The sequence below is a fragment of the Mustela erminea genome, chromosome 9 (assembly GCF_009829155.1).
Source record: "Mustela erminea isolate mMusErm1 chromosome 9, mMusErm1.Pri, whole genome shotgun sequence".
NCBI classification, from domain to species: domain Eukaryota; kingdom Metazoa; phylum Chordata; class Mammalia; order Carnivora; family Mustelidae; genus Mustela; species Mustela erminea.
The window spans coordinates 96411334-96438950 of record NC_045622.1 but is presented as its reverse complement, the minus strand read 5'-3'; the positions used below and the strand labels follow the sequence as shown (position 1 = coordinate 96438950).

The following is a 27617-nucleotide window of genomic DNA, read 5'->3' as shown; positions in this document are numbered from 1 at the left end:
AACTCTTGGGGTGGTAAGGCACAGGTGCCAGCTGGGGCACGAGCTCCGGGGAGGAGTTTCCAGATTCCCGGCTCCCTGTTGGGCAGAGATGGAGGAGGTGGGTGCTGGGGCCGGGCTTTCTGGTCTGCCCTGGACACTGTGTCAGGGACTGGCTAGAGACAAGAGTCTGTCCTATTTCCCCAGCCTCCCACCAGCCCTGCCGCTCGGGAGAGTTCATGTGTGACAGTGGCCTGTGCATCAACGCGGGCTGGCGCTGTGATGGCGATGCGGACTGTGATGACCAGTCAGATGAGCGCAACTGCAGTGAGTGGGGGCAGTGCCGAAGGGCAGGGCTGAAAGTAGGGAAAGGGCTCTTGGAGCCAAAAAGGCCACCATCGATAAAGACAGACGGGGCAAGCAGGACTGTCGTGGACGGTGGTGTAGGTTGGGCACAGCACAGAGGTGCTCAGTTCGAAGGGATGCTAGTCACACTGTGGATGTACACATTCTGTAACTATATAGATTTGTATATTTGTCCCTGCAGTTTTCTCACGAGTGGCAGGAAGCCATCTTGATGAAAGGTTACCTTTTGTCTAATTTGCACAAAGACGCCATTGGGAACAACGGTGAAGGGGGACAGTGGCGTGGATGCTGACATGGGCTGCAGTTGGGGAGGCGGGGTGGGGCCTTGGACCACAGAGGGGCAGAGCCTCAGGCCACAGCGGGGCCAGCCTCTCATGAGGCCTTTCCTTCGTCCAGCCACCTCCATGTGTACGGCTGAACAGTTCCGCTGCCGCTCAGGCCGCTGCGTCCGCCTGTCCTGGCGCTGTGATGGGGAGGACGACTGTGCAGACAACAGTGATGAAGAGAACTGTGAGAACACAGGTGGAGTCTCCCGGGGTTCGCTCAGGCCCCTTGGCCCATGGTTGAGTTGGCAGACGGGTGGACTGAGGCTCTCACCACTGCCATTCCGGTGGGCTACAGGGATGCTTACAGCACATCTTGCCCACAGCCTGGATTTTTCTTGCCCTTCTCAGTTACCAGTGTCAAAGCCAGGTGCATCTGTTGCCTGCCCAGCCGTGTGGCCTGGGACACATCAGCCACCTCTCACGTTCCGACTCATACACAGTCAGCCCGCCTGTTGCTCTGGCCTTGTGAGCAGGCACTGTTCTCTGTGGCTGACGGCCCCCACTGGCCTGGCCATGCTGCCGGGTGGGGGACACACAGATGCACTTTCTCCCTCTGTCCCACATCCCTCACCGTCCCACTGTGGTGTTCCTGGGGAGCAAACGAATGCAGACATCCAGCCAGCCCTGTCTGAGCTGCTTCCTGCCCCGGACCCCAACCCTCCCACCTTGAGTCTCATCTGTCTCCAGTTCGCCCTAGAAAATGACAGGCTCCCGTCCTTTTGTTGACGTAAGCCCTGCCCTGCTGTGACCTGCCTCTCTCTACCACCCTCTCTGCTGCCTCCCTCTCTAGGAAGCCCCCAGTGTGCCTCGGACCAGTTCCTGTGCTGGAACGGGCGCTGCATCGGGCAGAGGAAACTGTGCAATGGGGTCAACGACTGTGGGGACAACAGTGACGAAAGCCCACAGCAGAACTGCCGTGAGTGTCCCCAGTGGGCGGGCCTGGCCCCTGGTCTGTGGCTGAACCCCACCCATGTGGTTCAAAGAGAATCCTCCACGGGGATTCGTGCAGCCTCGGGAGCTGTTCTTCGTGGTCCAGGTGGAATGCCAAGTTGGCTGTCTGGGGGAGGATTCTGGGCTCAACTCCCATCTCTGGCTTGGCTGGCACAGGGCCCCGGACGGGTGAGGAGAACTGCAATGTTAACAACGGTGGCTGCGCCCAGAAGTGCCAGATGGTGCGGGGGGTGGTGCAGTGTACCTGCCACACGGGCTTCCGGCTCACCGAGGATGGGCACATGTGCCAGGGTGAGCTGGGGCCTGCTTTGGAGCTGGGCAGGGGCAGCGGACAGACAGCTGTGTTTCCCATGGGTCAGACATTTGACAGACGCAACCTCCTTTCATCATCCCCTTAGCAGGTGGCGATGGTCCTGTCTGTCTCACAGATGGGGAAACTGAGGCCCAGAGAGGTTAAGTAACTTACTGACGGCCACAGAGCCGGTGAGAGCAGAGTTGGGATTCCAGCCCAGATCTCCATGACCTTGACGCCCTTAACCGCTTGTTGTATACCCTTCCCACTGGGCCTGGAGAGTAGATGGGTATGTGGGCAGGAAAGCGACTAGTCAGCCTGAGATTTGGGGGGGGAGGGTGGCAGAATGGAGATCTGACCCCGCCCGGTCCTCCCAGATGTGAATGAATGCGCTGAGGAGGGGTACTGCAGCCAGGGCTGCACCAACAGCGAAGGGGCCTTCCAGTGCTGGTGTGAAGCAGGCTATGAGCTCCGACCTGACCGGCGCAGCTGCAAGGCTCTGGGTAAGGGCTGTTGACATTCGGCTTGTTGGGAAGAGGGCTGAGCCTGGAGACATCCAGGGGCTCCAGTCCCTGGGGATTTGCTGACAGGTAGAGAGAATTTTCCTCTCAGGACAGTGGAGCTGTGAGTTGCATTCTGAGCCCCAAGAAAAACTCTGCTGGGGTGGGGTGGGTGGGAGAGTATGCTTCGGAGGCTCCCACTTTTCTAGTCCAGTCATCAGCAGCTGTGGCCATGCCCTCAGCGGCAGGGGGCCACATTTGTCTGCTGAGGATTTGGGGGTGCATGCTGACACGTGTCAGGGACAGCTCTGGAGCCCAGTGGGGGCCCCATTTCTATGCCACGTCCCAGGGCCGGAGCCTGTGCTACTGTTCGCCAATCGCATCGACATCCGGCAGGTGCTACCGCACCGCTCCGAATACACGTTGCTGCTCAACAACCTGGAGAACGCCATTGCCCTTGACTTCCACCACCGGCGTGAGCTCGTCTTCTGGTCGGACGTCACCCTGGACCGGATCCTCCGTGCCAACCTCAACGGCAGCAACGTGGAGGAGGTTGTATCTACAGGGCTCGAGAGTCCAGGTAGGGAATGAGGCCCTGAGGGGAAGGGCAGGGCCACAGCATGTATAAAGCAATCGTGTAAGGAACAGGATACTGGCTCACAAACCTTGGGCAGCAGAACATCTTTTTCTTCCGGCGAAATCTTGGATGGAATTCTAGTAGCGAAAAACGTGAATTTTAACGATTCAGGTTTATGATATTTGCTCATTATTGGGCTCAATAGTAATGAGATGTTTTGATGAATATAATCATTTGAAATCAGAGATTTATGGGCAGCAGCTACGATTCGTTCTAAGCCTTTTTTTTTTTTTAAGATTTTATTTATTTATTTGACAGAGAGAGACACAGCAAGAGAGGGAATACAAGCAGAGAGGGAGGGAGAAGCAGGCTTCCCACCGAGCAGAGAGCCTGATGAGGGGCTCGATCCCAGGACCCTGGGATCATGACCTGAGCCGAAGGCAGATGCTTAACGACTGAGCCACCCAGGCGCCCCTACAATGCGCTCTAAGTTTTAGCATTTGGTTCAGCTCAGAATTTTGTCTTGGTTGCTTTGTATTAAGGATAGTCTCCTTGATCCAGAGAGATACATCCAAATGTTTACAGATTTAAAAAAAAAAAAAAAAAACAAGAGCTCACTCTATAATCTCAGCCCCTTCTACAACCCAGTGAAATGGATTAGAATCTGGCATCACGCACATCTGACTCATAAGCCTATGGAACTTCTGAAACACCTCTACAAAACTCTGAGCCACAGTTTGCAAACGCGTGAGCCAGAGCGGCAGGAGACTCTGAGCGTGGGTCAGGGAGCCAGGATTCAGGAAGCAGAATGTGGTTTGCTGTGAGGAAGAAGTGCTTGGCCTTGGACAGTTCCTTGACTCCTCTGTGCCTCAACTCCTTCATCTTCACAGGAGTTCTAGTATCTAGTTCCCAGAGCTGTTATGACGATCAAGTGAGTTAGTATACATAACTATGGTCAGAACGTGGTCAGAATATGGTCAGAACAGTGTCTGACCCAAAACCTTCATGTAAGATTTTGCTCTGTCACATCAGCCCAGAGGAGCGTTGACTGAATCCCTGACCCATTCCTGCTGCCTCTTTCCATCAGGGGGCCTGGCTGTGGATTGGGTCCATGACAAGCTCTATTGGACCGACTCAGGGACATCAAGGATTGAGGTGGCCAACCTGGACGGTGCCCATCGGAAGGTGCTGCTGTGGCAAAACCTTGAGAAGCCCCGGGCTATTGCCTTGCACCCCATGGAGGGGTGAGTGAGTTGAACCTCAAGCTTCCAATCCCTCCTTCAATATCTAGCAACAGTTTCTAGGCCGCCTGGGCCAGACCTTGCTGGGGGGGCCTCTTCACAATGTGGCATTAAAAGCATGGGCTGTGCACCCAGACACGCCTGGATTTGAGTCCTGGCTCTGCGCTAAATGGCTGTGTGCCCTTGGGTCAGGCTGTTTCTGCCTCCGCTCACTCGCTCCCTCACTTACAATTGGTGATTTTTTAAAAAAGCACACCTACCTCCCAGCTGTGTGAAGATTAAAAGAGACTCCTTTTTTAAACTGGAGGTATAATTGACATATAACCATATATTAGTTTCAGATGTACAGCATAATGGTTCATTTGTGTATATTGCAAAATGATCACTGTAGTAAGTCTCATTAATATCCGTCCACGTATGACAGTTACAACTTTTTCTCGTGATGAGAACTTTGAAGTTCTACCCTCTTAGCAACTTTGAAATAATACAGTACAGTGTGACCATCTATAGTCACCATGCCGTAGGTTACATCCCCGTGACTGACTTATTCTATAACTAGAAGTTTGTACCTTCTGATCCCCTTCACCCATTTCACCTACCCAAAATGAGATGCATTTTATTTTATTTTTTTAAAGATTTTATTTATTTATTTGACAGACAGAGATCACAAGTAGGCAGAGAGGCAGGCAGAGAGAGAGGGGGAAGCAGGCTCCCCGTTGAGCCCTATGTGGGGCTCGATCCCAAGACCCTGAGATCATGACCTGAGCCGAAGACAGAGGCTTTAACCCACTGAGCCACCCAGGTACCCCAAGATTTTATTTATTTGACAGAGATCACAAGTAGGCAGAGGGGCAGGCAGAGAGAGAGCGGGAAGTAGGCTCCCCACTAAGCAGAGAGCCCGATGTGGGGCTCGATCCCAGGACCCTGGGATCATGACCTTAGCTGAAGGCCGAGTTTTAACTCAGTGAGCCACCCAGGTGACCCATGAGATGCATTTTAAATGCCATAGTACACATTAGATCATTGCAGGTACTTAATATTTTTATTATTAGCTCATAGGATTGATCTAATTAATAAAAAGTAGTAATTTTTGTTATTAGAAAAAAAAATCTCCCACAAGGGTTGGGATTTTTGTCTGTTCTGTTCACTGCTATACTCCTAATCCCTAAGAGACAGCCCTGAAGGTATTATTAAAAAAGAGAGAGAGAGATTTGTTAAATGAATGAATACCCTGCTAGAGACATTTAAACTCAGACATTTAGAAGACACTCTGTGGACTACACACAGAATGTGTCTCCTACTAGTTGGAATCCCCTGGGTTAAACAGATAAAAGGCCCCAGTCTCGCTATTATTCCTGTTACTACCTGCTTCCCGCTGCCTGTCTCTCAATTTCCTTTTGTCTCTTCCTAGTACCATTTACTGGACAGACTGGGGCAACACCCCCCGCATTGAGGCCTCCAGCATGGATGGCTCTGGACGCCGCATCATCGCTGATACTCATCTCTTCTGGCCCAATGGCCTCACCATTGACTATGCGGGCCATCGTATGTACTGGGTGGATGCTAAGCACCACGTCATCGAGAGGGCCAATCTGGACGGGAGTCACCGCAAGGCTGTCATTAGCCAGGGTGAGGTCCTTTCTTCACTCTTCTTCATCTCTCATCCTTCTGCCCCAGTCCCAGCCCCCAGGAGCCTTGGCAGGGGGTGAGATTTGCGCAGTTGCCAGGCCTGGGCCCAGAGCCCATGGCAGGCTCTGTCTGGACTGAGGTCCTTCTGGACTTTCCCCAGGCCTCCCCCATCCCTTCGCCATCACCGTGTTTGAAGACAGCCTGTACTGGACAGATTGGCACACCAAGAGCATCAACAGTGCTAACAAATTCACTGGCAAGAACCAGGAGATCATTCGCAACAAGCTCCATTTCCCCATGGACATCCACACCCTGCACCCCCAGCGCCAGCCCGCAGGTAAGAAACGACCCACCTGGTAAACCTCCTGTGCCTCTGGAAACCTTCCCTGCACCTGTCACAGCTGCCATGGTTTCTGGCCAGAAGTCTGTGGTTGGCACGGATAGGGGCCAATTTCTCCCTCTGCTGGACATTCAGGGTACAACATTGAGACCCTAGAATATGGGCTTCACTGTCCTGATTGGATTCGTGCAAACCTTCATAGGCTATCTCTTCTGTCGGGGATTCACTGTGTTCACACCTGGGGCAGGTGGAAAAAATAATGAGCTGTGGTTCCTCCTTCCAGGGAGCTCACACCCTGGTTAAATGACTGAACTGCCTTGGGGTGGACTCCGCCAGCCTTTTGGTGTTTCCTGACCCTGTTGCTCTGGGCTCTTTGAACAGGGAAGAACCGCTGTGGGGACAACAATGGCGGCTGCACCCACCTGTGTCTGCCCAGTGGCCAGAACTACACCTGCGCCTGCCCCACAGGCTTCCGCAAGATCAGCGGCCACGCCTGTGCCCAGAGTAAGTGGGTTTGGGGCTCCTGCCTCAGTGGACATGCCTTGTGGAGGGGGTGTGGAAGGAACGGGAGATAGAAATCCAAGGGCTTGCGTGTCATGGGAGAGGAAGGACTTACGAGGCCGGTGGCTCCTACACCAAAGCTGAAGCCCAAGGGCTCAGTGACAGCACCCAGCTAAGTATGGGTCCCCACAGCCAGGCTGGTGGACCATTTCACCAGGTCAAATGCTTTATCCATTGGCAGTGAGACAGTTCCAGGCCCTTCTAGCAAGAAGGGGGTTTCTGTCTCTTTACCTTTAGCCTCCCCCTGTTAAAGACGTCCTTTCAGGCCCTAAACCAAAGAGCCAAGATGAGGACCTCAGATGATGTTTTCTGTACATGGAGACCTTGGATAAATACGTGTCTGATGACTGGGAGAAAATAGGGTGCACTGCTTGCTCCCGGATCTGCTATTTTGGCTTCCTTTGAGCTCCTGCAGGGTCATTGCCTTCAGAGGGCCACCCTATCTAGCTCAGAGTGACAGGTGACGTTTCTTAAGACGAGTCCAGAGAGAGGGGTGATGCAGGAGTATGGCGTGACCAGCGAGGGGCGAGGGGGTCATTCCTTACACATCAGCAGCTGCTCTTACTTTCTGCTGTGTTCCCACTGACCCTCTTGTCCTTTGTTAAAACCAAACTTCTCTTGGGATCTGGGTCCTTCCCAGAGATTGATATGAGGGAAACTATCCAGAGGAACGGGGGCTATTCATTCAGCACACGTTGATTGAAAACCTACCTTCCTTGATTCTTGTACGTGCCCCGGTTTGTCCCTCTTGTCTCAGCGAGGTACAACGGGACTCCCCAGGAGCTCCCCCGTAAGCGTTTCTCAGAGGTTAAAAGGAGACACATGGTGAAGTGAGGCAAGGAGGGCTTTCCAGGCAGATTTGTACCCTGGGAAATATTCAGATAGGCCAGAATGGGGTAAGGGATGAAGAAGAGCCAGCGGGGAAGAAGCTATGTATAGGGCGTTGGCCAGAGCGCCTTCTCCGGAGCCAGACCTGAGTTCAAGTCCCAGCTCTGGTGCTTTGTGGCTGAGGGAAGGTAGATGAGCTCCTTGACCTGCTGTTGGCCTCAGGGTTGCTAATCCAGGAAATGAGAATAAGAACGATGTGAATCACAGAGTGGCCAGGAGAGTGAAGGAGACAAGGCAGGCGAGGCAAGGAGTAAGCTCAGTAGACGTTGTTGGCTAACTTGTGAAGAGAAGGGGACGTAGGTGATGGCGGGCGTGGAGCGGCAGCCCTGAGGCAGGCAGGGAAGGAAGGAAGTGAGGTCGGGTGGGGGTGGATGGCCGGCCAGCCAGTGCGGCCGAAGAGGCTGAGGAAAGAGGAGAGGAAAGGAGAGGAAGCTAATGGACGCTTAAACAGGATATGCCTCTGTGCCCTGGGGAGAGTCTGTTTCCTCGTCCATTAATCCTAAAGCCTGAGTCTGTCAGCCCAGTGCTCACAGGGGGCCTGAGGTGTGAAGAGTAGGGGACAAAGGGCACCAGCTCCCAGGAAGTGTGATTGAACCAGATGTCACAAAGGTGAGCGTCTGTGTCTGTCACTGTGATTGGATTTAGAGCATTAAAAGGAGACCCCTTTCGGCCTTTGATCAGGTCTTGACAAGTTCCTGCTTTTTGCCCGAAGGATGGACATCCGTCGGATCAGCTTTGACACCGAGGACCTGTCCGACGATGTCATCCCACTGGCTGACGTGCGCAGTGCTGTGGCCCTTGACTGGGACTCCCGGGATGACCACGTGTACTGGACAGATGTCAGCACTGACACCATCAGCAGGGCCAAGTGGGATGGAACAGGACAGGAGGTAGGGCCCATCGAGGGCCCAAGCCCTCGGGGAGGGCAGGGACGGAGGGGATGGAATCCACCCTGTCCCGGGACCAGCCTTCCCATACCTTTGTCAACCTGGAGAGTTGGGACAGTTGGGCCCCAGAGATGAGGTACAAGTCCAGTTGGTGATCACAGCTTTGCTCTCTGTCTAGGTGGTAGTGGATACGAGTTTGGAGAGTCCAGCAGGCTTGGCCATTGATTGGGTCACCAACAAGCTCTACTGGACAGATGCGGGTATGTACAGGACAGCCATGGCCTGGCTCTGTGGGATTCTTCTTTTTTTTTTTTTTTAAAAGATTTTATTTGTTTATTTGACAGACAGAGATCACAAGTAGACAGAGAGGCAGGCAGAGAGAGAGAGAGGGGGAAGCAGGCTCCCTGCCGAGCAGAGAGCCCAATGCGGGACTCCATCCCAGGACCCTGAGATCATGACCTGAGCCGAAGGCAGCGGCTCAACCCACTGAGCCACCCAGGCGCCCATCTGTGGGATTCTTCTTATTAAAATTCTAATGTCAAGGAGAAGGGACGCAGACCACTTGTCTTGGCCTTAGCTCTTGGTGGGTCAGAAGAACTGAAGCTAGACGCTCATATCTGAGGATTTGACATTTGCCAATCAAATGTCAGCTTCTGCTGCTGTGTAGCTGGTGCTCAAAAATGTTTTGAGGCATTTCAGAGAAGGAAACAATGCTCTGTGGTTTTCCTTCCGTCACTGTCTTAATAAAATGGGCATTTTCTATGCATCAGGTGAGTCTGGGAGGCAAGAAGAATGCCTTACAGCAGAGCTTCACAAAGTGTGGTCCTTGGACCTGAAGCATCATCTTCTCCAAATTCAATTCCCTCGATATCTGTCGTGCATCTGTCACAAAATATTTCTTGATCATCTCCTGCAGGCCAGGCTCTGTGCTGGGAGCAGAAGGTAGTAGGGTGAAGGACCAAGGATCGAGTTCATACCTTTGCCCCTTACTTCTTCATTAGGTACAGACCGGATTGAAGTGGCCAACACAGATGGCAGCATGAGGACAGTTCTCATCTGGGAGAATCTTGATCGTCCCCGGGACATCGTGGTGGAACCCATGGGCGGGTGAGCACCTGTTCCTTTGTGACAAGCTCCACCCATCCCACAGCTCTGAGCACTAGAGGGGAGCCCGGAAGTTAATAAGAGGGGCCAGATCTTATGGGCACACCTAGGCAGCCAGGGCAGTTAACAGACACCACAGAGGTACAGTACAGTGACAGCTCTGTCCCCACAGTGGACGAGGAAACGTTTTAAATTTTTTTATCTTTTTTTTGGTCTGCTAACAAAAGGAACTCATTGTAAATCAACCAACCAACAAATAAGTAAATAAATCTGTAATAAGTGCAGATTCCCTATAGTCTCACTCTACGGCAATGACCATTGCTAACGGTTAACCGTTTAGGGTATTTTTTTAGATTTTCTTTTACACATATATATCTGTTTGGTACTGTTGATGGTGGTTTTGGTTTTACTGCAATGGTATACTGTTTTGTAACTTGGTTTTTTTCCCCCTTAACTATACATCCTGGATATCTTTCCACTTAATAATACAGAGCTCTCTTGCTCTTGTTCATGCTTACATAGAATTCTTTTAAATTTGTGTACCATAATTATTGAACCCATCTTGTCAAGGAAACTTTTTTTTTTAAAGATTTTATTTATTTATTTGACACACCGAGAGAAATCACAAGGAGGCAGAGAGGCAGGCAGAGAGAGAGGGAGAAGCAGGCTCCCTGCAGAGCAGAGAGCCAGATGTGGGGCTCGATCCCAGGACCCTGAGATCATGACCTGAGCCGAAGGCAGAGGCTTAACCCACTGAGCCACCCACGTGCCCCACGGAAACATTTCTTGCACCCCATTCTTACTTCCCCTCTTTCTTTATCCCTGAACAGGCCTCATCTGCCAAGCACTCCTTGAGCCATTGAGCTCTGCCTTTATTAAAACACTGGGGAACCTCTGGATAGTGATAGAATGTACGAGACCTTCAGAGACAGCTTTGAGCCAGGATGGGGCTGTTAGCTGAGACAGGAGGCTGGGGCAGCTAGTGCAGGCAGTTGGCACCCTAGGCACCCCGAGTCCCCCTGGGGGTTAACTAGAATGCTGTAAGACCTTCCTTGCCTGTGCCCAGGTACATGTATTGGACTGACTGGGGTGCAAGCCCCAAGATTGAACGAGCTGGCATGGATGCCTCCGGCCGCCAGGTCATCATCTCTTCCAATCTGACTTGGCCTAATGGATTAGCCATTGACTACGGGTCCCAGCGGCTTTACTGGGCAGATGCTGGCATGAAGACGATTGAATTTGCTGGACTGGATGGCAGCAAGAGGAAGGTACGTGTGGTGTTAAGACATCATTCCACGACCCTGAAAGCCTCTGGGGCAACTTGGAAGACCCAGAATGAGCTGTGTGCTATTCCTTTGAGGCTGTGGCTGCCCTCCGGAGCCAAGGAGGGTGGGCAGGGGATTGTTGCCTGATGATGAAGGGAAGCTAGGGGATTTGTGTCAGATTGTGGTGCACAGACCTTCCTATTAACCATCACAACGGACACTATTTAATCGCCAAATGCCTGCTGGATGATTGCTCTCTTTGTTTTTGCTGTTGTTCATTGGTATAATTTCAAACAAAAAAGTTGTGAGATTTGTCACATTGGTATACCATTCTCTATACACACACACATACACATGCATTATTATTTTTCTGAACCGTCTGAGAATAAATTGGAAACATCCATTCCGTGACCCGAAAATTCTTCAGTTTCCTAAGAACAAGGACATTGTCTCAAGTAACCACAGTGTGATGATCAAAACCAGGAAATTTAGCACTGATACAGCATTACTGTCTAATTAACAGTCCATGTTCAGTCTCACCACCAATTGCCCCAATAATGTCCTTTGTAGCTTTTTTTTTTTCTTTTTTCTTTCTTAGACCAGGATCCAATCCCAGATCACAACTGTGTTTAGTAATCTGGTCTCTTTAACCTCTACTTCCTCATCCTTATTTAACCCATCCAGTCAAGGAAATGAGTCCCTTCTGTGTCTTTCATGACCTTTGTATTTTTAAATATCAAATGCCAGAGGTTCCTGGGTGGCTCAGTGGGTTAAAGCCTCTGCCTTCGGCTCGGGTCATGGTCCGGGGGTGCTGGGATAAAGCCTCACGTCGGGCTCTCTGCTCCGCAGGGAGCCTGCTTCCTCCCCTCTCTCTCTGCCTGCCTCTCTGCCTACTTGTGACCTCTGTCTGTCAAATAAATTAATTAATAAATATTCTTTTTAAAAAAAAATCAAATGCTAGTTATTTTGTAGAATGTCTCTCAGTCTGTCTGCTGTTCCCTTAGACTCAGATTATGTTTGGGGCAGGATTCCTACATTAAATCAAGCTGTGTCCAGTGTGTCTCACCAGCAGGCACAGATGTCAGCTTGTCCCTTTGCAGTGATATTAACTTGGCACGGTCAAGGTGGTTGGTTAAGAGGGTGTCTACTGTTTTTCCTTTTGTAATGAATAAATAATTTGTGCAGAGAGACTCTGAGGTTACCTAAATCATACGAGATCTTTTACAATCATCACACAACCCTTGGAGCCAGGCGCTGTCACGGTCATATAACAGATTGGCAAACCAAAGCTCAGAGAGTTTTTTGTTTTAATGAGAGAGAGAGAGCACGCACATACAGGCGAGCACCAGCAGGGGGAGCAGCAGGCAGAGGGAGAAGCAGGCTCCCCACTGAGCGAGGAGCCTGATGCGGGACTCTATCCCAGGACCTTAGCATCATAACCTGATCTGAAGGCAGCCACTTAATTGGCTGAGCCACTGAGACACCTCTCAGAGATTTGATAACCAGCTGTTGCTCAAGGTTACCCAGCAGGTGGCAGTGGAGGAACTGTATCCTGTCTGCATGTGTGTGGGTGGATCCATCTTGACCACAGCTCTGTGCTTTCGCACCTTGCTGGGGGATGACCTCGTGCTGCCCTCCCTGCCTGGCAGGTGCTGATTGGAAGCCAGCTCCCCCACCCCTTTGGGCTGACCCTGTACGGAGAGCGCATCTATTGGACTGACTGGCAGACCAAGAGTATACAGAGCGCAGACCGACTGACGGGGCTAGACCGGGAGACCCTGCAGGAGAATTTGGAGAACCTTATGGACATCCATGTCTTCCACCGCCGGCGGCCCCCAGGTAAGCAGCCTTCGGCCCGCCGAGGCTTCTCCTTGGCCTTCCTTTGCCGTAGACCTCCCCTTTGACCCCCCTCCACCTCCCCCTGCAGTGTCCACGCCATGCGCTAGGGAGAATGGAGGCTGCAGCCATCTGTGTCTTCGGTCCCCAAATCCGAGTGGCTTCAGCTGTACCTGCCCCACGGGCATCAACCTGATGCCTGATGGCAAGACCTGCTCACCAGGTAAGTTGGAGCATCACAAATCAGGATAGAGCCTCTCCAAGTGGGGCAGTGGCTGTCTTCCTTCTGTGGGTGGACTCCAGGGTGGGTTGAGAAACCATAGGTCCTCGTACTCTGAGAGGCATAGAGGAGACCAAAAAGTTCTAGAGAGAAGGAAAAGTCCAGAAAGAGGCCCAAGGGACCAGGTAGACAGGATCATAGGCAGAGTCTAACTTGTTCTTATGGGGTCTCTATGCATACTAGAAAAAGATGCTCTTTTCCCAGATGCCCTGCTTTCATTGTTGGAAAATTGTCATAATACACTGATCAGGTTAAAACAAGTCACTTCAGTTTTATCTGCCCAGAGTTTACATAATGAATATTAAAACTTATGATCTCTCCAATGTCATGCCTTGGAAGTACCACTTTGTGAGTGTACAACATAGATGACAGCCTCAGCTGGAAGGTCCGGGAGCAGGGCCTGGCTGCCCAGCAGTTAGAAGTTGATGTTTCTCCCTAGGGGATGCTACATGACTGGCTGCATTTGAACCCTAACGTCCTTGGGAGTTTGAATGAGAAAGGATCTGTGAATAGGCCCTCCATGATCTGTAGGGAAAGCCCTTTTTCACATAACATAAAGTTTTTTAAACCAAATGGTAAAAGTTCTTGAAAAGTGTGTCACTTCTAGAATATTAACAAAGAGCTCTCGTTTACAACTATATGTCAGGCCCAGTGCTAAGTGCTTTTCTGTGTACAGATCTCTTCTAGTCCTTACAGGATACCCTGCCCTTATTCCCATTCTACAGATGCTAAAGCTGAGGCTTGAGCAATTTAAAGAACTTACCCAGGATCCACTAGAAACTAACAAGTCAGATCCTCTTACTGGCTGCACTAGGGTGACTGTCCTCTTTCCTTTTGTCCCTACCTGGGCAGGCATGAACAGTTTCCTCATCTTCGCCAGGAGAATAGACATACGCATGGTCTCCTTGGACATCCCTTATTTTGCTGACGTGGTGGTACCTATCAACATTACCATGAAGAATACCATTGCCATTGGAGTAGATCCCCAGGAAGGTCCGTGTGGCCCTCTGTCCCCAAGCTACTGCAGCTGCTGTTCTTCCTCTCCCGTTGCTTCCTGCCAAGAGCCTGGGGCTTCCTGTTCCCTCTGGCACAGCCCTGCCCCCATCTCTGTAGCTTCCTCTTGGGTAACGAGGGCATGGTTTGGGGCCTTGCTTCCATCCCTGCCAACAACTTTCCTCTTATGCTCATTCTTTATTTCCCTGGGTTGCCTCTGCTCAGGGGTAGAGGTTCTCTCTGACACGCCCTGGCGTCCCTGTGGGTGTCCCTTTGGGAGAGGCGAGGGTCCAGGCTAAGCCAAGCCTTCCCTTTCCAGGAAAGGTGTACTGGTCAGACAGTACCCTGCACAGCATCAGCCGTGCCAATCTGGATGGCTCGCAGCATGAGGACATCATCACCACAGGTGGGCCTTGCTTCCAGCCCAGGGACCCCCTGTCTGGCTCCAGAGCTGGGGAAACAGCCCGTCTGTTTTAAGGCAGGAGCCAGTGTGCGCTCTTGACTTCCTGCAGGGCTGCAGACCACAGATGGGCTCGCGGTGGATGCCATTGGCCGGAAAGTGTACTGGACAGACACGGGAACCAACCGGATTGAAGTGGGCAACCTGGACGGGTCCATGAGGAAAGTGCTGGTGTGGCAGAACCTGGACAGCCCACGGGCCATTGTGCTGTACCATGAGATGGGGTGAGAGCCGGCTCTGTGGATCTGGGCAGCGGGCTGGGCCGGGCCAGCTGGGGCTCCCACAGGGGTGCAGGAGAAGAATCGAACGCAGGCGTGCCTCAGAGGAACGTGGAGATGGACCTCGCCCCTTCTGACTTCTTTTGGGGCGGGTAGGGTAATGTAGAGGTAACGGGCACCAGCCTTGAAGTCAGAAATCCAGGATTCAACATTCTTTACCATGTGTTAGCTGCGTCTGTCACTCCGGGTCCTGTTTTTAACCTCTGATCCTCAGTTTCCTCACCAGTAAGTGGAGGTGAGAGTGAAAATGTATACCTCATGCTCTTGGGAGGACAAAGTGAGAGAATCCATGGAAAATTCTTTCTTAAAAAAATTGTGGTTAAAAAAAAATAAAATTTACCATCTCAATGGTTTTTTAAGTGTACGGCTCAGTAAAGTCTATTCACACGATGGTGACACATCTTCAGAACGTTCTCGGCCTGCACATCCGAAGCCCTAGACCCCCTGAGCAACAACTCCACTTTTTGCATGAAATACTTTTCACAGCGTTTGGCCTGTGGTCAGTACTTCCAGCATATAGGAGCTACGGACATAGCAGCGAGTATTTTTCCTGGCCCAGGTTCATGTACTGGACAGACTGGGGGGAGAACGCCAAGCTGGAGCGGTCTGGAATGGACGGCTCAGACCGGACCGTGCTCATCAGCAACAACTTAGGATGGCCCAATGGGCTGACCGTGGACAAGGCCAGCTCCCAACTGCTCTGGGCTGATGCCCACACTGAGGTAAGAGTCCTGCTCCTGTTGCTTTTCCCGGAAGCCTGGGGAGATGGGAGGGGGGCTGTTCAGGATCTCTACTCAGGGCTCCTCAACTATACATAGCCACCCCAGACCGTCTCCTTCCTCCACAGCGAATTGAGGCTGCCGACCTGAACGGTGGCAGCCGGCACACGCTGGTGTCCCCCGTCCAGCACCCCTATGGCCTCACTCTGCTTGACTCCTATATCTACTGGACTGACTGGCAGACCCGGAGCATCCACCGTGCCGACAAGGGGACCGGCAGCAATGTCATCCTGGTGAGGTCCAATCTGCCAGGCCTCATGGACATTCAAGCCGTGGACCGGGCACAACCACTGGGTGAGAGTGGGCCAGAGCTGGCTTTCTGAGGGTAGCCCGGTGTCTGAGATAAGTCGGGAGCACAGAGATCCTTCTACGATCTCAGAGACAAGGACCTCCCTAAGCCCCCTTCCTTGATCAGGCTGTGCTCCGTCCGGGTATGGCTCTGGGACTCTGACTGCTATCACCTTCAGAAAACCTGAAGGGAGACACACCTGCTCCTCCTCCCTCATCCCTGCCAGGCACCAGATTCTGTCACTTAGGACAGCAGAGAACCAGGCATACGAGACCAGGGCCTTTGTAAGTTTTCTGCAGGAATCCAGGCTGGTTGTCATGGCTCATGCGTCTTGCCTCCCCAGGTTCTAACAAGTGTGGCTCTAGAAATGGCGGCTGCTCCCACCTCTGCTTGCCTCGACCCTCAGGCTTCTCCTGCGCCTGCCCCACTGGCATCCAGTTGAAGCGAGATGGGAAGACATGTGATCCCTCCCCCGAGACCTACCTGCTCTTCTCCAGCCGAGGCTCCATCCGGCGTATCTCGCTGGATACCAGTGACCACACGGACGTGCACATCCCAGTTCCCGAGCTGAACAATGTCATCTCCCTAGACTATGACAGCGTGGACGGGAAGGTCTATTACACAGACGTGTTCCTGGATGTTATCAGGTATGAATGTCCCTGAAATCTCCAGAGGACACAGACCTGTGTCCCATCCCTGGTGGGGTGAGGTCATGTCCATGTTGACCTCTAAGCAGACTGAGTGGTTCTAATCCTGACTTGTTGTTCACTTGTCACTAATAATAGAGTTCAGAGGCACTGGGTTACTCAGTTGGTTAAGCATCTGCCTTTGTCTCAGGTCATGATCCCAGGGTCCTGGGATCGAGTCCCACATCAGGCTCCCTGCTCAGTGGAGAGTCTGCTTCTCCCTCTGCCTGCTGCTCCCCCTGCTTGTGTGCTCTCTCTTACAGTCAAATAAGTAAAATCTTTAAAAAAAAAAAAAAAAAAAAGAATAGAGTTCAGATTTGGGGTTTTTTATTGTTGTTGTTTATTTCTAGATTAATAGAAGCCCAGTATATAAAACAATCAGGCTGAGGACCTGCCCCACTGCCCGGCCCTGTGGGAGCTCCTTGCATTCCCTAAGACTCATTGATGAGTAGCTAAGCAGTATATCTGTATTATAATACAGGATCCCTGGCCAAATGCCAAGGCCTGGGGTTGTTCACAAGGTTGCGTTTTGCTGTTTTAAAAATATTTTTGTTTTGTTTATTTTACTTTCTATTGTTCTTTCCATTTGTTTTTTGTCCCATCATAGCTGAGGAATGTGATGGCCTGCCACTATTTTGAGGGGTTTATTACGGCAGAGATTCTCCTATAAAAGAATAAGGGCGTTCCCCCTTGGTTCTCCCTGAGAGGCATATTAGAATCTCAAGCTGGAGCTGGACGGTTGGGGGGTGTTGGTGGTGGTGCCTGGGTGGCTCAGTTGATTAAGCATCAGCTTTCCACTCAGGTCATGATCCCCGGGGTCCTGGGATTGAGCCCCACTTCAGGCTCCCTGCTCAGTGGGGAGCTTGTTTCTCCTTCTCCTGCTCCCCTCTGCTTGTGCTCTCTCTTTCTCCCTCTTACATAAATAAATAACATCTTAAAAAAAAAAAAAAAAGGAATCTCATGCTGGGAGCAGGTGGGAATATGTAGTCTAGAGAAGTTCCTGAAGTGTTTATGACATACCCCATCCTGTGGCTGAATTCCGTGGTAGAGGACTAATGTAAAAATACACAGGGAGGGGCGCCTGGGTGGCTCAGTGGGTTAAAGCCTCTGCTTTCGGCTCGGGTCGTGGTCCCAGAGTCCTGGGATCGAGCCCCACATCGGGCTCTCTGCTCCGCGGGGAGCCTGCTTCCTCCTCTCTCTCTGCCTGTCTCTCTGCCTACTTGTGATCTCCGTCAAATAAATAAATAAAGATCTTTAAAAAGAAAAAAAAAAAAAATCTTTAAAAAAAAAAAAAAATACACAGGGAGATTTGGACCAATGTGCCTTTTTTATAATTACCACCTATCAATCCTTATCTCTCTCCTAAGGTATGTGGGGAATTACTGACCTGTCTTCTGCAAGACATGGGCCCAAACACCTCCTACTTAGAGCAGGAAACATTCTGTCCTCCCAAGGATTTGCCCATTAATTCTGCTAATATTTTGACTACCTCCTGTGGCTAGATGCTGAGGAGTGTACTGATAGATAGGTAGTCTCTGTCCCTGTGGAGTTTATAATAGGGATCTAATTATCAGAACATGGATTAAAGGGGTTTGAGTCTAGGGGTGAGAGGCTGGCTTAGTTGGAAGAGCATGTGACTCTTGATCTTGGGGTCATAAGTTTGAGCCCCATGTCAGGTGTAGAAATTACTTAAATAAATATGCTTAAAAGTCTGTGGGGGTATCCAGTCTACCTCTGGTCAGTCGGGTCAGTCAGCCAGCCCTGGGCTATTCCCTCAGGAGAGCGGATCTGAATGGCAGCAACATGGAAACAGTGATCGGGCGTGGGCTGAAGACCACCGACGGGCTGGCAGTAGACTGGGTAGCCAGGAATCTGTACTGGACGGACACGGGCCGAAATACCATTGAAGCATCAAGGCTAGATGGTTCCTGCCGCAAAGTGCTGATCAACAACAGCCTGGACGAGCCTCGGGCTATTGCCGTTTTCCCCCGGAAGGGGTAAGTTCATGGCCGGCAAAAGAGACCCCCAGGGAGGAAGGGCCTGATGAAGAGTCCCTAGGAAAATGCCCATGTACTAATGATGTCAGTGTGTCCCCCCCTAATTCTCCGAGCTTCTGGGTGCCATCTTCCCTTGCTTTGGTGATGATGGTGGTATTGTATCTCAGGTATCTCTTCTGGACCGACTGGGGCCACATTGCCAAGATTGAGCGGGCAAACTTGGATGGCTCCGAGCGGAAGGTCCTCATCAACACAGACCTGGGTTGGCCCAATGGCCTTACCCTGGACTATGACACCCGCAGGTGGGAACCCTGTCCCAGGAGCTTCCTGGAAATTGAGTGGGTAGAGGAAAGGATGGTGGAGAGTCAGACAGTGAAAACAAAAAGATAGAAAGCTCCATGGTAGGTAAGGAGGAAAAAAGCGAGAAGGATGAGGGGATGTATTCTTAGAGCAAGGGTTGCTGAATCCGGCCCTCAGTCCTCAGATGGATTTTGTTTGTGTGGTTTACAAGTTTTTGATTTGAGTGTCTTAAGCAGAGCCTGTCCTCTGGTTGGACCACAGATCCCATGAGCCCCTACTCATTGGAGGCTGGTTTTTTTTGCATTTGTTACTCTTCTGATTCCTTCACTCATTAGAATTTGCAACTCCTCATCTAGATCAAAATGCTACAGGAGAAGAGGGTGAAAGGTGCTTCAAGGCAGCCAGCTTCCCTTTCTGCCCCCAGAAGAAGGGAAAGGAATCAAACTCACCTGGAGAGTTGGGCTGGAGAAAAGGAATGCCTTCTCCCCTTAGCCTCAGTGAAGTCCTTGTACAGCAAGATCTCTTCTTTTTTTCTTTCTTTTGCTTTTTTTTTTTTTTTTTTTTTTTTTTTTTGGTGAGATCTCTTCTTGAAGAGTGCTCCTAAGAATTTGGACTTTGATTCTTGGGATCAGATGAACCTGGAGGGTGGCTCCTCTGAGATCACAAGGCTCTCTACCCCACCCCAGACAGCTCCAGCCCCCTACTTGAGTTACCACCCTCCCTTCTTCAGCTTTGGGACTCGCAGTGACCTCTCTGATCAAGGGCACCTTTTGACGACTCACAGCCCCTGCTGGGCCAGCTCAGGAGGGGGACAGATAGCTCCTTGTGGGGAAGGACTGGGCTTCTTGGCAAGCATTTGAGGCAGCCACCTTCTCTCTTGTCCTTCACAGGATCTATTGGGTAGATGCACATCTGGACCGGATCGAGAGTGCTGACCTCAATGGGAAGCTACGGCAGATCTTAGTCAGCCATGTCTCCCACCCTTTTGCTCTCACTCAGGTACTGGCTCAGGAGAGAGGTAACTAAACCTCCTTGATGGGGGGGTGGGTATTCCTTTGGGATCCCAAGTTAGTGGCCTCAACCCTAGTTGCTACGCGACAGACAGGCTATGGAAGCTCATTTCTGCACACTGAAGCCTTGGTGCCATGTGTCTCCTAGTCCCATCCCACTACTCCATGTTCTAGCATTTGAGGGAGGGACTTGAAAATGCAGATTCCTGGGCCCTGGGTGATAAAGACTCTGCTTCATGAGCATTGGGCTTAGGGAGGGGCATTCTAACAGGCTCCGTAGTTGATTCTAATGCCATGTTTCTGTCAGCTGAGCCCAGGCAGCTGGCTTAGTGGCTGTAGGGTAGAGGGGCTATGAGCCCAAGTATTGAGGCAGCCAGCCAGTTGGTACGTTTATTAAGCCTCTAATCTGCCAGCTCAGTGGGTTCAAGCTCTGCCTGTTCATTGAACAAGTGCAACTTTGGACAAGATACTGAACTTCTCTAAGCTTCACTTACCTAAAAAATAAATAAGTTTAATAATGGTGTCCTCCTGGGGTGCCTGGGTGGCTCAGTGTGTTAAAGCCTCTGCCTTCGGCTCAAGTCATGATCTCAGGGTCCTGGGATCGAGCCCCACATCGGGCTCTCTGCTCAGCAGGGAGCCTGCTTCCCTCTCTCTCTCTGCCTGCCTCTCTGCCTACTTGTGACCTCTGTCTGTCAAATAAATAAATAAATAAAATCCTAAAAAATAATAATAATAATAATGGTATCCTCCCAAAATATGTGCAAAGCATTAGCACATGTATCTGGAACTCAGTCGTGTTGTTTTTAATCATTTTAATTATCACTGGCTGACATTTTTGAGTTCTAACCTTGTATGATAATTCAGGGGAAAAGGAGATCTACCAAGCTTGGGGCCGAAACAGGGATCCTCAGCCATTTAAAAATCTTTGTTCATTTTTGACCAATGTCCACTTATCTGTAATGTGCATCGTATCCTACCAGCCAATAAGATTTGGGCCCTGCCTACCCCGTACTCCAAATGTAAAACTATAGGATGATATTGAATATGGTTTTTCAATCTCCAAGTGTCCCCTGGGATTTCTGATACATACCCGGAAGCAGGAGGGGAACCATCTTCTCTGCGTTCCCCACCCCTGGCCAAGAATCTGAGGATCATTGCATTAGAAGGCAGCTTCCCCCAGACGTAACCAGAAGATTTGGGCCAGGGCTCTAAGTGAAGGGCCCAGAAGAGCCAGGATCTTAGAAGGACCCCTTGCCCCCAAGTTCCTCCTATTTACTAGGTACAAGAAGTCATTTATTCATTGAGCCACGTAGTCAACTGACTGAGAATTATGTGTGAGTGCTAGAAATTGAGAGATAAATGAAATGCATTTTTGTCCTTGAAGGACTTAGTCTTACATCATGGGCAGGTAAGCAGATGACCACAGAGTGTCAAGGCTCACTTGTAGAAGGCACAGAGCAGCATGGAGGAGGGAACTCTGTATGGACTGAGGGAGATGTCCCGGACAGTGCCATATTGGGGGACACACGGAAGTTGGTGTGCTGGATAAGAGACAAAGAGGGCATTTCAGCAGAGGGAGTACACGTGCTGAAGCACGCAACTCTGCTGAGGACAGACTGTTGAATAATATCTACTCTTTATTGGGTTTTCCTGTTGAGTAGCAGGACAGATGGATCTATTGGACAGACTGGCAGACCAAGTCAATCCAGCGTGTGGACAAGTACTCAGGCCGGAACAAGGAGACAGTGTTGGCGAATGTGGAAGGGCTTATGGATATCATTGTGGTTTCTCCTCAGCGACAGACAGGTGGGCTTTCTGGGTCCTGAGCCTGCTTCCTTGCCATCAGTGGGGTGGTGGGTCTCCCCAAGGACTCTTAATTACCGAGACATTTAGACTCACAGGAGAGCCTTTTGGCTCCCATTTCAATCCCGTAGGCCTTTTTCAGCCCCGTGTGGTTGTATCCGTTCTGCCCTACTGCCCCTGGGAATGAGGTGCCCCGGAGTTCCTCCTTACTGAGAAGTGCCAATCTGGGAGACCTGATTCTATCCCAAACCAGACACTCACCCGCTCTGCCTCTAGGGACGAATGCCTGTGGTGTGAACAATGGAGGCTGCACCCACCTGTGCTTTGCCAGGGCCTCGGACTTTGTATGTGCCTGTCCGGATGAGCCAGATGGTCGGCCCTGCTCCCTTGGTGAGTTGCACTGGACGGGCCCCTGGACCAGCAGAGCCATTGGAGTGGCAGGGGATCATCAGCGTCAGCTCTGTCCTTCTGGGTGGGATCCCCCTCAAGGGGTTTTATAGCAAAGTGACTGGGAGCAATGAGCTTGAGCTTTGGAATAGCACAGACCCGGGTTTGCCTGGCTTCTGGCATTTACTAAAATGGAATTCAGGTCTCCTGGTTCCCTGACCCCTGCTGTGGCCCGTATATTACTGTCTTTCCTGACCTTTGTGGACCAGCTAGCCATCCAGAGCTACTAACATTGGAGCCCAAATCCGTTTTATTTACAGTATGAAGAGGCTTTAATGAGGGTGCCTAGGATAAGGACAGCTAGAAGACTGTTTTGTCAAGTGTCCCAGGTGTTACTCTTGGATCACATGTAGAGATCTGGGGCTCCAGGGGCTCACACAGTCCTTTTTCTCTCCAGTACCTGGTCTGGTGCCCCCAGCTCCCAGGGCTACCAGCCTAAGTGAAAGGAGCCCAGTGCTACCCAACACACTCCCTACCACCTTGCGTTCCTCCACCACTCGGACCCGCACATCTTTGGAGGAGGTGGGAGGAAGGTAAGTGTATTCGGTATGGGATTCAGGGCTCTTTCTTCCAAATCACCATCCCCTTTCCAGCAGAAGACCATGGCGTTAGCTTAGTCATTCTGGCACATGGACGGTAGAGCACATCGTTAGCTACCAGGCCCTGCTTTTGGCGCTGGAGAGGATATTTTGACCTGTAGACTGTTGCAAGCGATTGTCTTTCTAGCTCTGAGGGCAAGAAGCTTTAAGTGCTTAGAAGATCTCTAAGGGAGAGGGAAATTACTCAGGAGGAGTTTCCTACATGGCGTTCCTTCTTCCTTTCTGTGATGTTTGTTCTCAGGTAACCTGTTTAGTATATTGTCTTGTCCTGCAGTTTGCTTAGAAACCACAAAGTCAAAAAAAAAAAAAAAAAAGAAAAAGTCAAAAAAAAAGAAACCACAAATTCATAGTCGTCTCAGGGCTGTGGTTTTATGACCTGGGACATCCTCAGGACTGTGGTTGGCTTATAATGACCTCAAACACACACACACACCCTGTTATTAAATAAGCAAGCATAACCATGAACAGTTCTCAAATCAAGTATAAAATATTGTATTTAATTAAGTTGATGGTACTATTAATTTAAGATGCATCCCGATTGAGAGTTTCAACTGAGAAAATGACCAACATCAATTGTGAGATGCCAGTGATTGTAAGACACATTCCTGTTCCAGAGGTGTTAGACTATAGAACAATGCACATCTTAAAACTGACTTTTATGGCTGAATAATATTGCATTATGTATTAGGGCACCTGGGTGGCTCAGTTGGTCAAGCATCCGACTCTTGATTTTGGCTCAAGTCATAGTCTCAGGGTTGTGAAACCGAGTCCCACATTGGGCTCTGTGCTCAGCTCAGAGTCTGCTTGTCCCTCTCTCTCTGCTCCATCCCCCCACTCACGCTTTCTCTTTCTCTCAAATAAATAAGCAAATAAAATCTTCAAACAAAAAAGAAAGACAGAGAGGCGCCTGGGTGGCTCAGTGGGTTAAACTGCTGCTTTCGGCTCAGGTCATGATCTCAGGGTCCTGGGATCGAGTCCCGCATCGGGCTCTCTGCTCAGCAGGGAGCCTGCTTCCCTCTCTCTCTCTCTGCCTGCCTCTCCGTCTACTTGTGATTTCTCTCTGTCAAATAAATAAATAAAATCTTTAAAAAAAAAAAAGAAAGAAAGAAAGACAGAAAGAAGGAAAGAAAGAAAGTTCCATCATATATATGCACCACATCTTCTTTATTCATACGTTGTTTCCATGTCTTGGCTATTGTAAATAACACTGTCGTGAATGTGGGGGTGTAGGTGTCTTTCTGAGATAGTGGTTTAGTTTCCTATTGTTACTGTTTTGATGTCTATCTTGCCAGACATTTTCTTTTGAGACATTTTTTCCCATTGTAATATACTGTCTCTTTAGTATCAACTTTAGCTTAAAAAGATAATTAACGACTTCAATTCTGAAAAGCAGAAACATAATAATAATCCCAAATGAGAACTCTAGACTCATGTCTTTAAAATTATAAAATTTGCATGGTGCCTAGATGGCTCAGTAAGTAGAGCACGTGACTTTTGAGCTCAGGGTCAAATGCCACAATGGCGTAGAGTTTACTTTAAAAATAAAAAAGAAGGGCGCCTGGGTGGCTTAGTCAGCTAAGCATCTGCTTTAGGCTCAGGTCATGAACCTGGGGTCCTGGAATTGAGACCTGGGTCAGGCTCCCTGCTCAGCGGAGAGCCTGCTTCTCCCTCTCCCTCTGCCCCCCTTTCACCCCCCCACTTGGGCCTGTTCACACACTCATGCACACTCACTTTCTCCAATAAAATCTTTAAAAAAATTAAAAATCAATAGTGTAAAAACTAGAATTGGAAGTATTAAAAAATGAATGGAATAAAATCATAAAATTTACACAGAATCACACTCATTCTGTTTGCCCCATTTTCTCTTTTTGGAAGTTTATATAGAAAACCAAACATCAGGATATAAACATGTATCTTTTTCACTAACTTCTGAGTACTGGAAATCATGATTAATCTGATTTTCTTTAGGATAATTTAGAAAACTTTCGAACCCTACTCAGATCATTTTCTAACAATCAGAGTCTGTTTGAAGACTCCGTGTATCTTGGTTTCAAACGCTCTTGCAAATAGCTTTTCTCTAGCCTTTTAGGAGATGCCTTTAATTGCCTGTTCATAATGTGCCACAAAGAAGTTACCTTCTTAGCATTTCAAGTTGGTTCTTTGAGCCCTCCCTCTGGATGTCTTGCATATTCCCTTGTGAAAGAATGGAGAGAAGAAAAACAATTTTTTTTCAAGGTCTGTTTAGACCTTGTGCTACTCTGTATCCAATCAGAGGTTTGCTTGGCTGGTAGCTTCTTCCAACTCATCCTGGTAACTTAATAAATCCTACCCCTGGTATCCTTAGTGTTCTGTCAGCAGACGTCCAGCTCACTTCCAAACTGCTTCTCTTCTTTAGAGGAATCTTTTTTAAAGAGTACATATTTAAAAACCCACTTAAACACGGGGCGCCTGGGTGGCCCAGTCATTTGAGCAGCTCGGGTCATGATCTCAGGGTGGTGAGATCGATCCTGCATGCACCCCACATCAGGCTCTGTGCTCAGTAGGGAATCTGCTTGGGATTCTCGCTCTCCCTCTGCCCGTCCCCGCTTGTTCTCTCTCTTTCTCTCTCTCAAATAAGTAAATAAATCATTTAAAAAAAAAAAAACTATTTAAGGGGTGCCTGGGTGGCTCAGTGGGTTAAAGCCTCTGCTTTCAGCTCAAGTCATGATCCCAGGGTCCTGGGAATGAGCCCCGCATCAGGTTCTCTGCTTAGGAAGCCTGCTTCTTCCTTTTTGTCTCTCTTTGCCTGCCTCTCCACCTACTTGTGATCTCTGTTTGTCAAATAAATAAATAAATAATCTTTTTTTTTTTAAGATTTTATTTATTTATTTGACAGAGAGAGATCACAAGTAGGCAGAGAGGCAGGCAGAGAGAGAGGAGGAAGCAGGCTCCCTGCTGAGCAGAGAGCCCGATGTGGGGCTCGATCCCAGGACCCTGGGATCATGACCTGAGCCAAAGGCAGAGGCTTTAACCCACTGAGCCACCCAGGCGCCCCAAATAAATAAGTAATCTTTAAAAAATAAAATAAAAAACTATTTAAACATGACTCATACTGATTTCTTTGGATTTCCTGGTCTGTGCTTCTGATGTCTCTCATTAGATACAATCAAATATCTGAAAGCCTGACTCAAAAGCCTTTTTCCTGTCCTTCCCAGGACATATATATATATATATATTTTTAATTTAAGAGAGAGAGATTGGGGATGGGATGGGTAGTGGCAGAGCAGAGGGAGAGAGGGAATCTAAAGGAGGCTCCACACCCAGCACAGAACCTAATGTGGGGCTCGATTGCATGACCCTGAGATCATGACCTGAGCTGAAATCGAGAGTCAGATGCTTAACCAACTGAGGCTTTCAGGCTCCCCCTTGCCCCAGGACTTCCCCTCTTTCCTGGAGGAAGGCAGGATCTTTATCAAATACAAGTAGCCTTCACCTACAGTTTTCTCTGCCCCACAGATGCTCTGAAAAGGATGCCCAGCTGGGCCTCTGTGCACATTCCAATGAGGCCATTCCTGCTGCTCCAGGTGAGCCCTCAGTGCCCAACTGTTCAAAGACGAAGAAGCTTTAAGGCACCAGAGCCTCCACTGATATCGTCCATTCATGGAGACTCTTTGGGGTTGTTGAGCCCGTGTCTCAGAGTAAATCCACAGAAAAAATAATATTAGCTAGCTACCACTTACAGAGTGCTTTCAACATGCCAGCCATTTGTTAAGCTGTGTATGTGTGTGTGTACCTACACATGTGCACGTATGTACGTGAATGTACACACTCAGCTTTCACTGCCACCAGGTTAGGAACAGTTTATTATTTACATTTAACTGATGAGAAAACACAGGCTTCAAGTCAAGTGTCGTGCCTTAAGTCTCATGGCTAGTAAGTAGTGGACCTGGGGACAGAGATGCTGGCAGGCTGATAGGTTTCTTCTCAGCCCCCACCCCCGTGGCCTCTTCCCTGGCCGTTCTCAGACACTTTGCCATCCAGGCCCTACCACAGGAGCCCCCCATCTTCCCGCCCCTCACACCAGCTGGCGGACTGTCCTTGGTCCCAGCTTAGCATGACTCTGTTGTTCCTAGGGGAAGGACTTCACGTCAGCTACGTCATCGGTGGGCTCCTCAGTATCCTGCTGATTTTGCTGGTGATTGCAGCTTTGATGCTATACAGGTAACCTCAGCCTCATCGCGGGGGGCACGTGTCCATGGGTCCTCATTCGCACGGCAGTGATCTCGGGAAGCTCCACGCCTTGCTGATCCGGCCTCTGACCAGCCTCATGTCGAGATGGGTCCCTGGTCAGAGCCGCAGAGAGGACAGGTAGAACCTGAATCCTGACTCTTCTTCACCATTCACGGCCTGAGCAGGTTCCTCACATTACGACCCAGTGGCCCTCGGGACTTTCTTTATAGGCTAGGATGCTAAGGGCACAGAGGGTATGGCCTGAGGTCACACAGTAAGAGGCAAAGCTGGGACCGATGCAAGCATCTCTGCTTTTCCACTACTCTACCTCCTCTCAGACCCTGGAAGTTGGAAAGGCCTTTTCCTCACATAACCACGGCCTCTACTGCAATATTATTTGACCTATCATTGCTCAGTACAATCATCCTGGGAAGGTGGAGTGTGTCATTTTCAGTTTAGAATCCTCTTTTTACAACCTCGTATGTTTTTTCCCCAAATGCTTTAAACACTGCTTGCAGCAAAATTCCAGGATTTTGCTCTGCTGCTGTGGCTTCTGCTAATAGTAACCACCACCACCACAACAACAACATGCTAATAATAATAGTCTTACATAGTGGATATGTATGAATGCCCTCAACAATGGTTGTAGTACAAGTATTATTATTCCTCACTTTACAGATGAGGATCAGGGGCTCACAAAGTTTAGATTATATCTACCAAGATCCCAGCTAGTAAGTAACAGATGTGG

General features: G+C 49.9%; 1 protein-coding gene across 1 annotated transcript in view; it reads left to right on the top strand.

Moving 5' to 3' along the window:
* Positions 1-27617, top strand: part of LRP4 (LDL receptor related protein 4) — a 51595-nt gene that overhangs the window by 16912 nt on the left and 7066 nt on the right. Inside the window, exons 7-36 of the mRNA XM_032356889.1 lie at positions 184-303; positions 739-864; positions 1459-1584; positions 1776-1910; positions 2289-2414; positions 2761-2991; positions 4076-4232; positions 5641-5858; positions 6019-6195; positions 6580-6702; positions 8329-8537; positions 8713-8794; positions 9536-9641; positions 10705-10906; positions 12553-12742; positions 12831-12962; positions 13872-14012; positions 14332-14418; positions 14525-14696; positions 15310-15472; positions 15598-15823; positions 16162-16465; positions 18283-18501; positions 18669-18803; positions 19692-19800; positions 21473-21617; positions 21891-22004; positions 22459-22594; positions 26156-26223; positions 26773-26860. Of these exons, the coding sequence (XP_032212780.1) occupies positions 184-303; positions 739-864; positions 1459-1584; positions 1776-1910; positions 2289-2414; positions 2761-2991; positions 4076-4232; positions 5641-5858; positions 6019-6195; positions 6580-6702; positions 8329-8537; positions 8713-8794; positions 9536-9641; positions 10705-10906; positions 12553-12742; positions 12831-12962; positions 13872-14012; positions 14332-14418; positions 14525-14696; positions 15310-15472; positions 15598-15823; positions 16162-16465; positions 18283-18501; positions 18669-18803; positions 19692-19800; positions 21473-21617; positions 21891-22004; positions 22459-22594; positions 26156-26223; positions 26773-26860 (4567 nt within the window). The remainder of the gene's footprint in view (positions 1-183; positions 304-738; positions 865-1458; positions 1585-1775; positions 1911-2288; positions 2415-2760; positions 2992-4075; positions 4233-5640; positions 5859-6018; positions 6196-6579; positions 6703-8328; positions 8538-8712; positions 8795-9535; positions 9642-10704; positions 10907-12552; positions 12743-12830; positions 12963-13871; positions 14013-14331; positions 14419-14524; positions 14697-15309; positions 15473-15597; positions 15824-16161; positions 16466-18282; positions 18502-18668; positions 18804-19691; positions 19801-21472; positions 21618-21890; positions 22005-22458; positions 22595-26155; positions 26224-26772; positions 26861-27617) is intronic.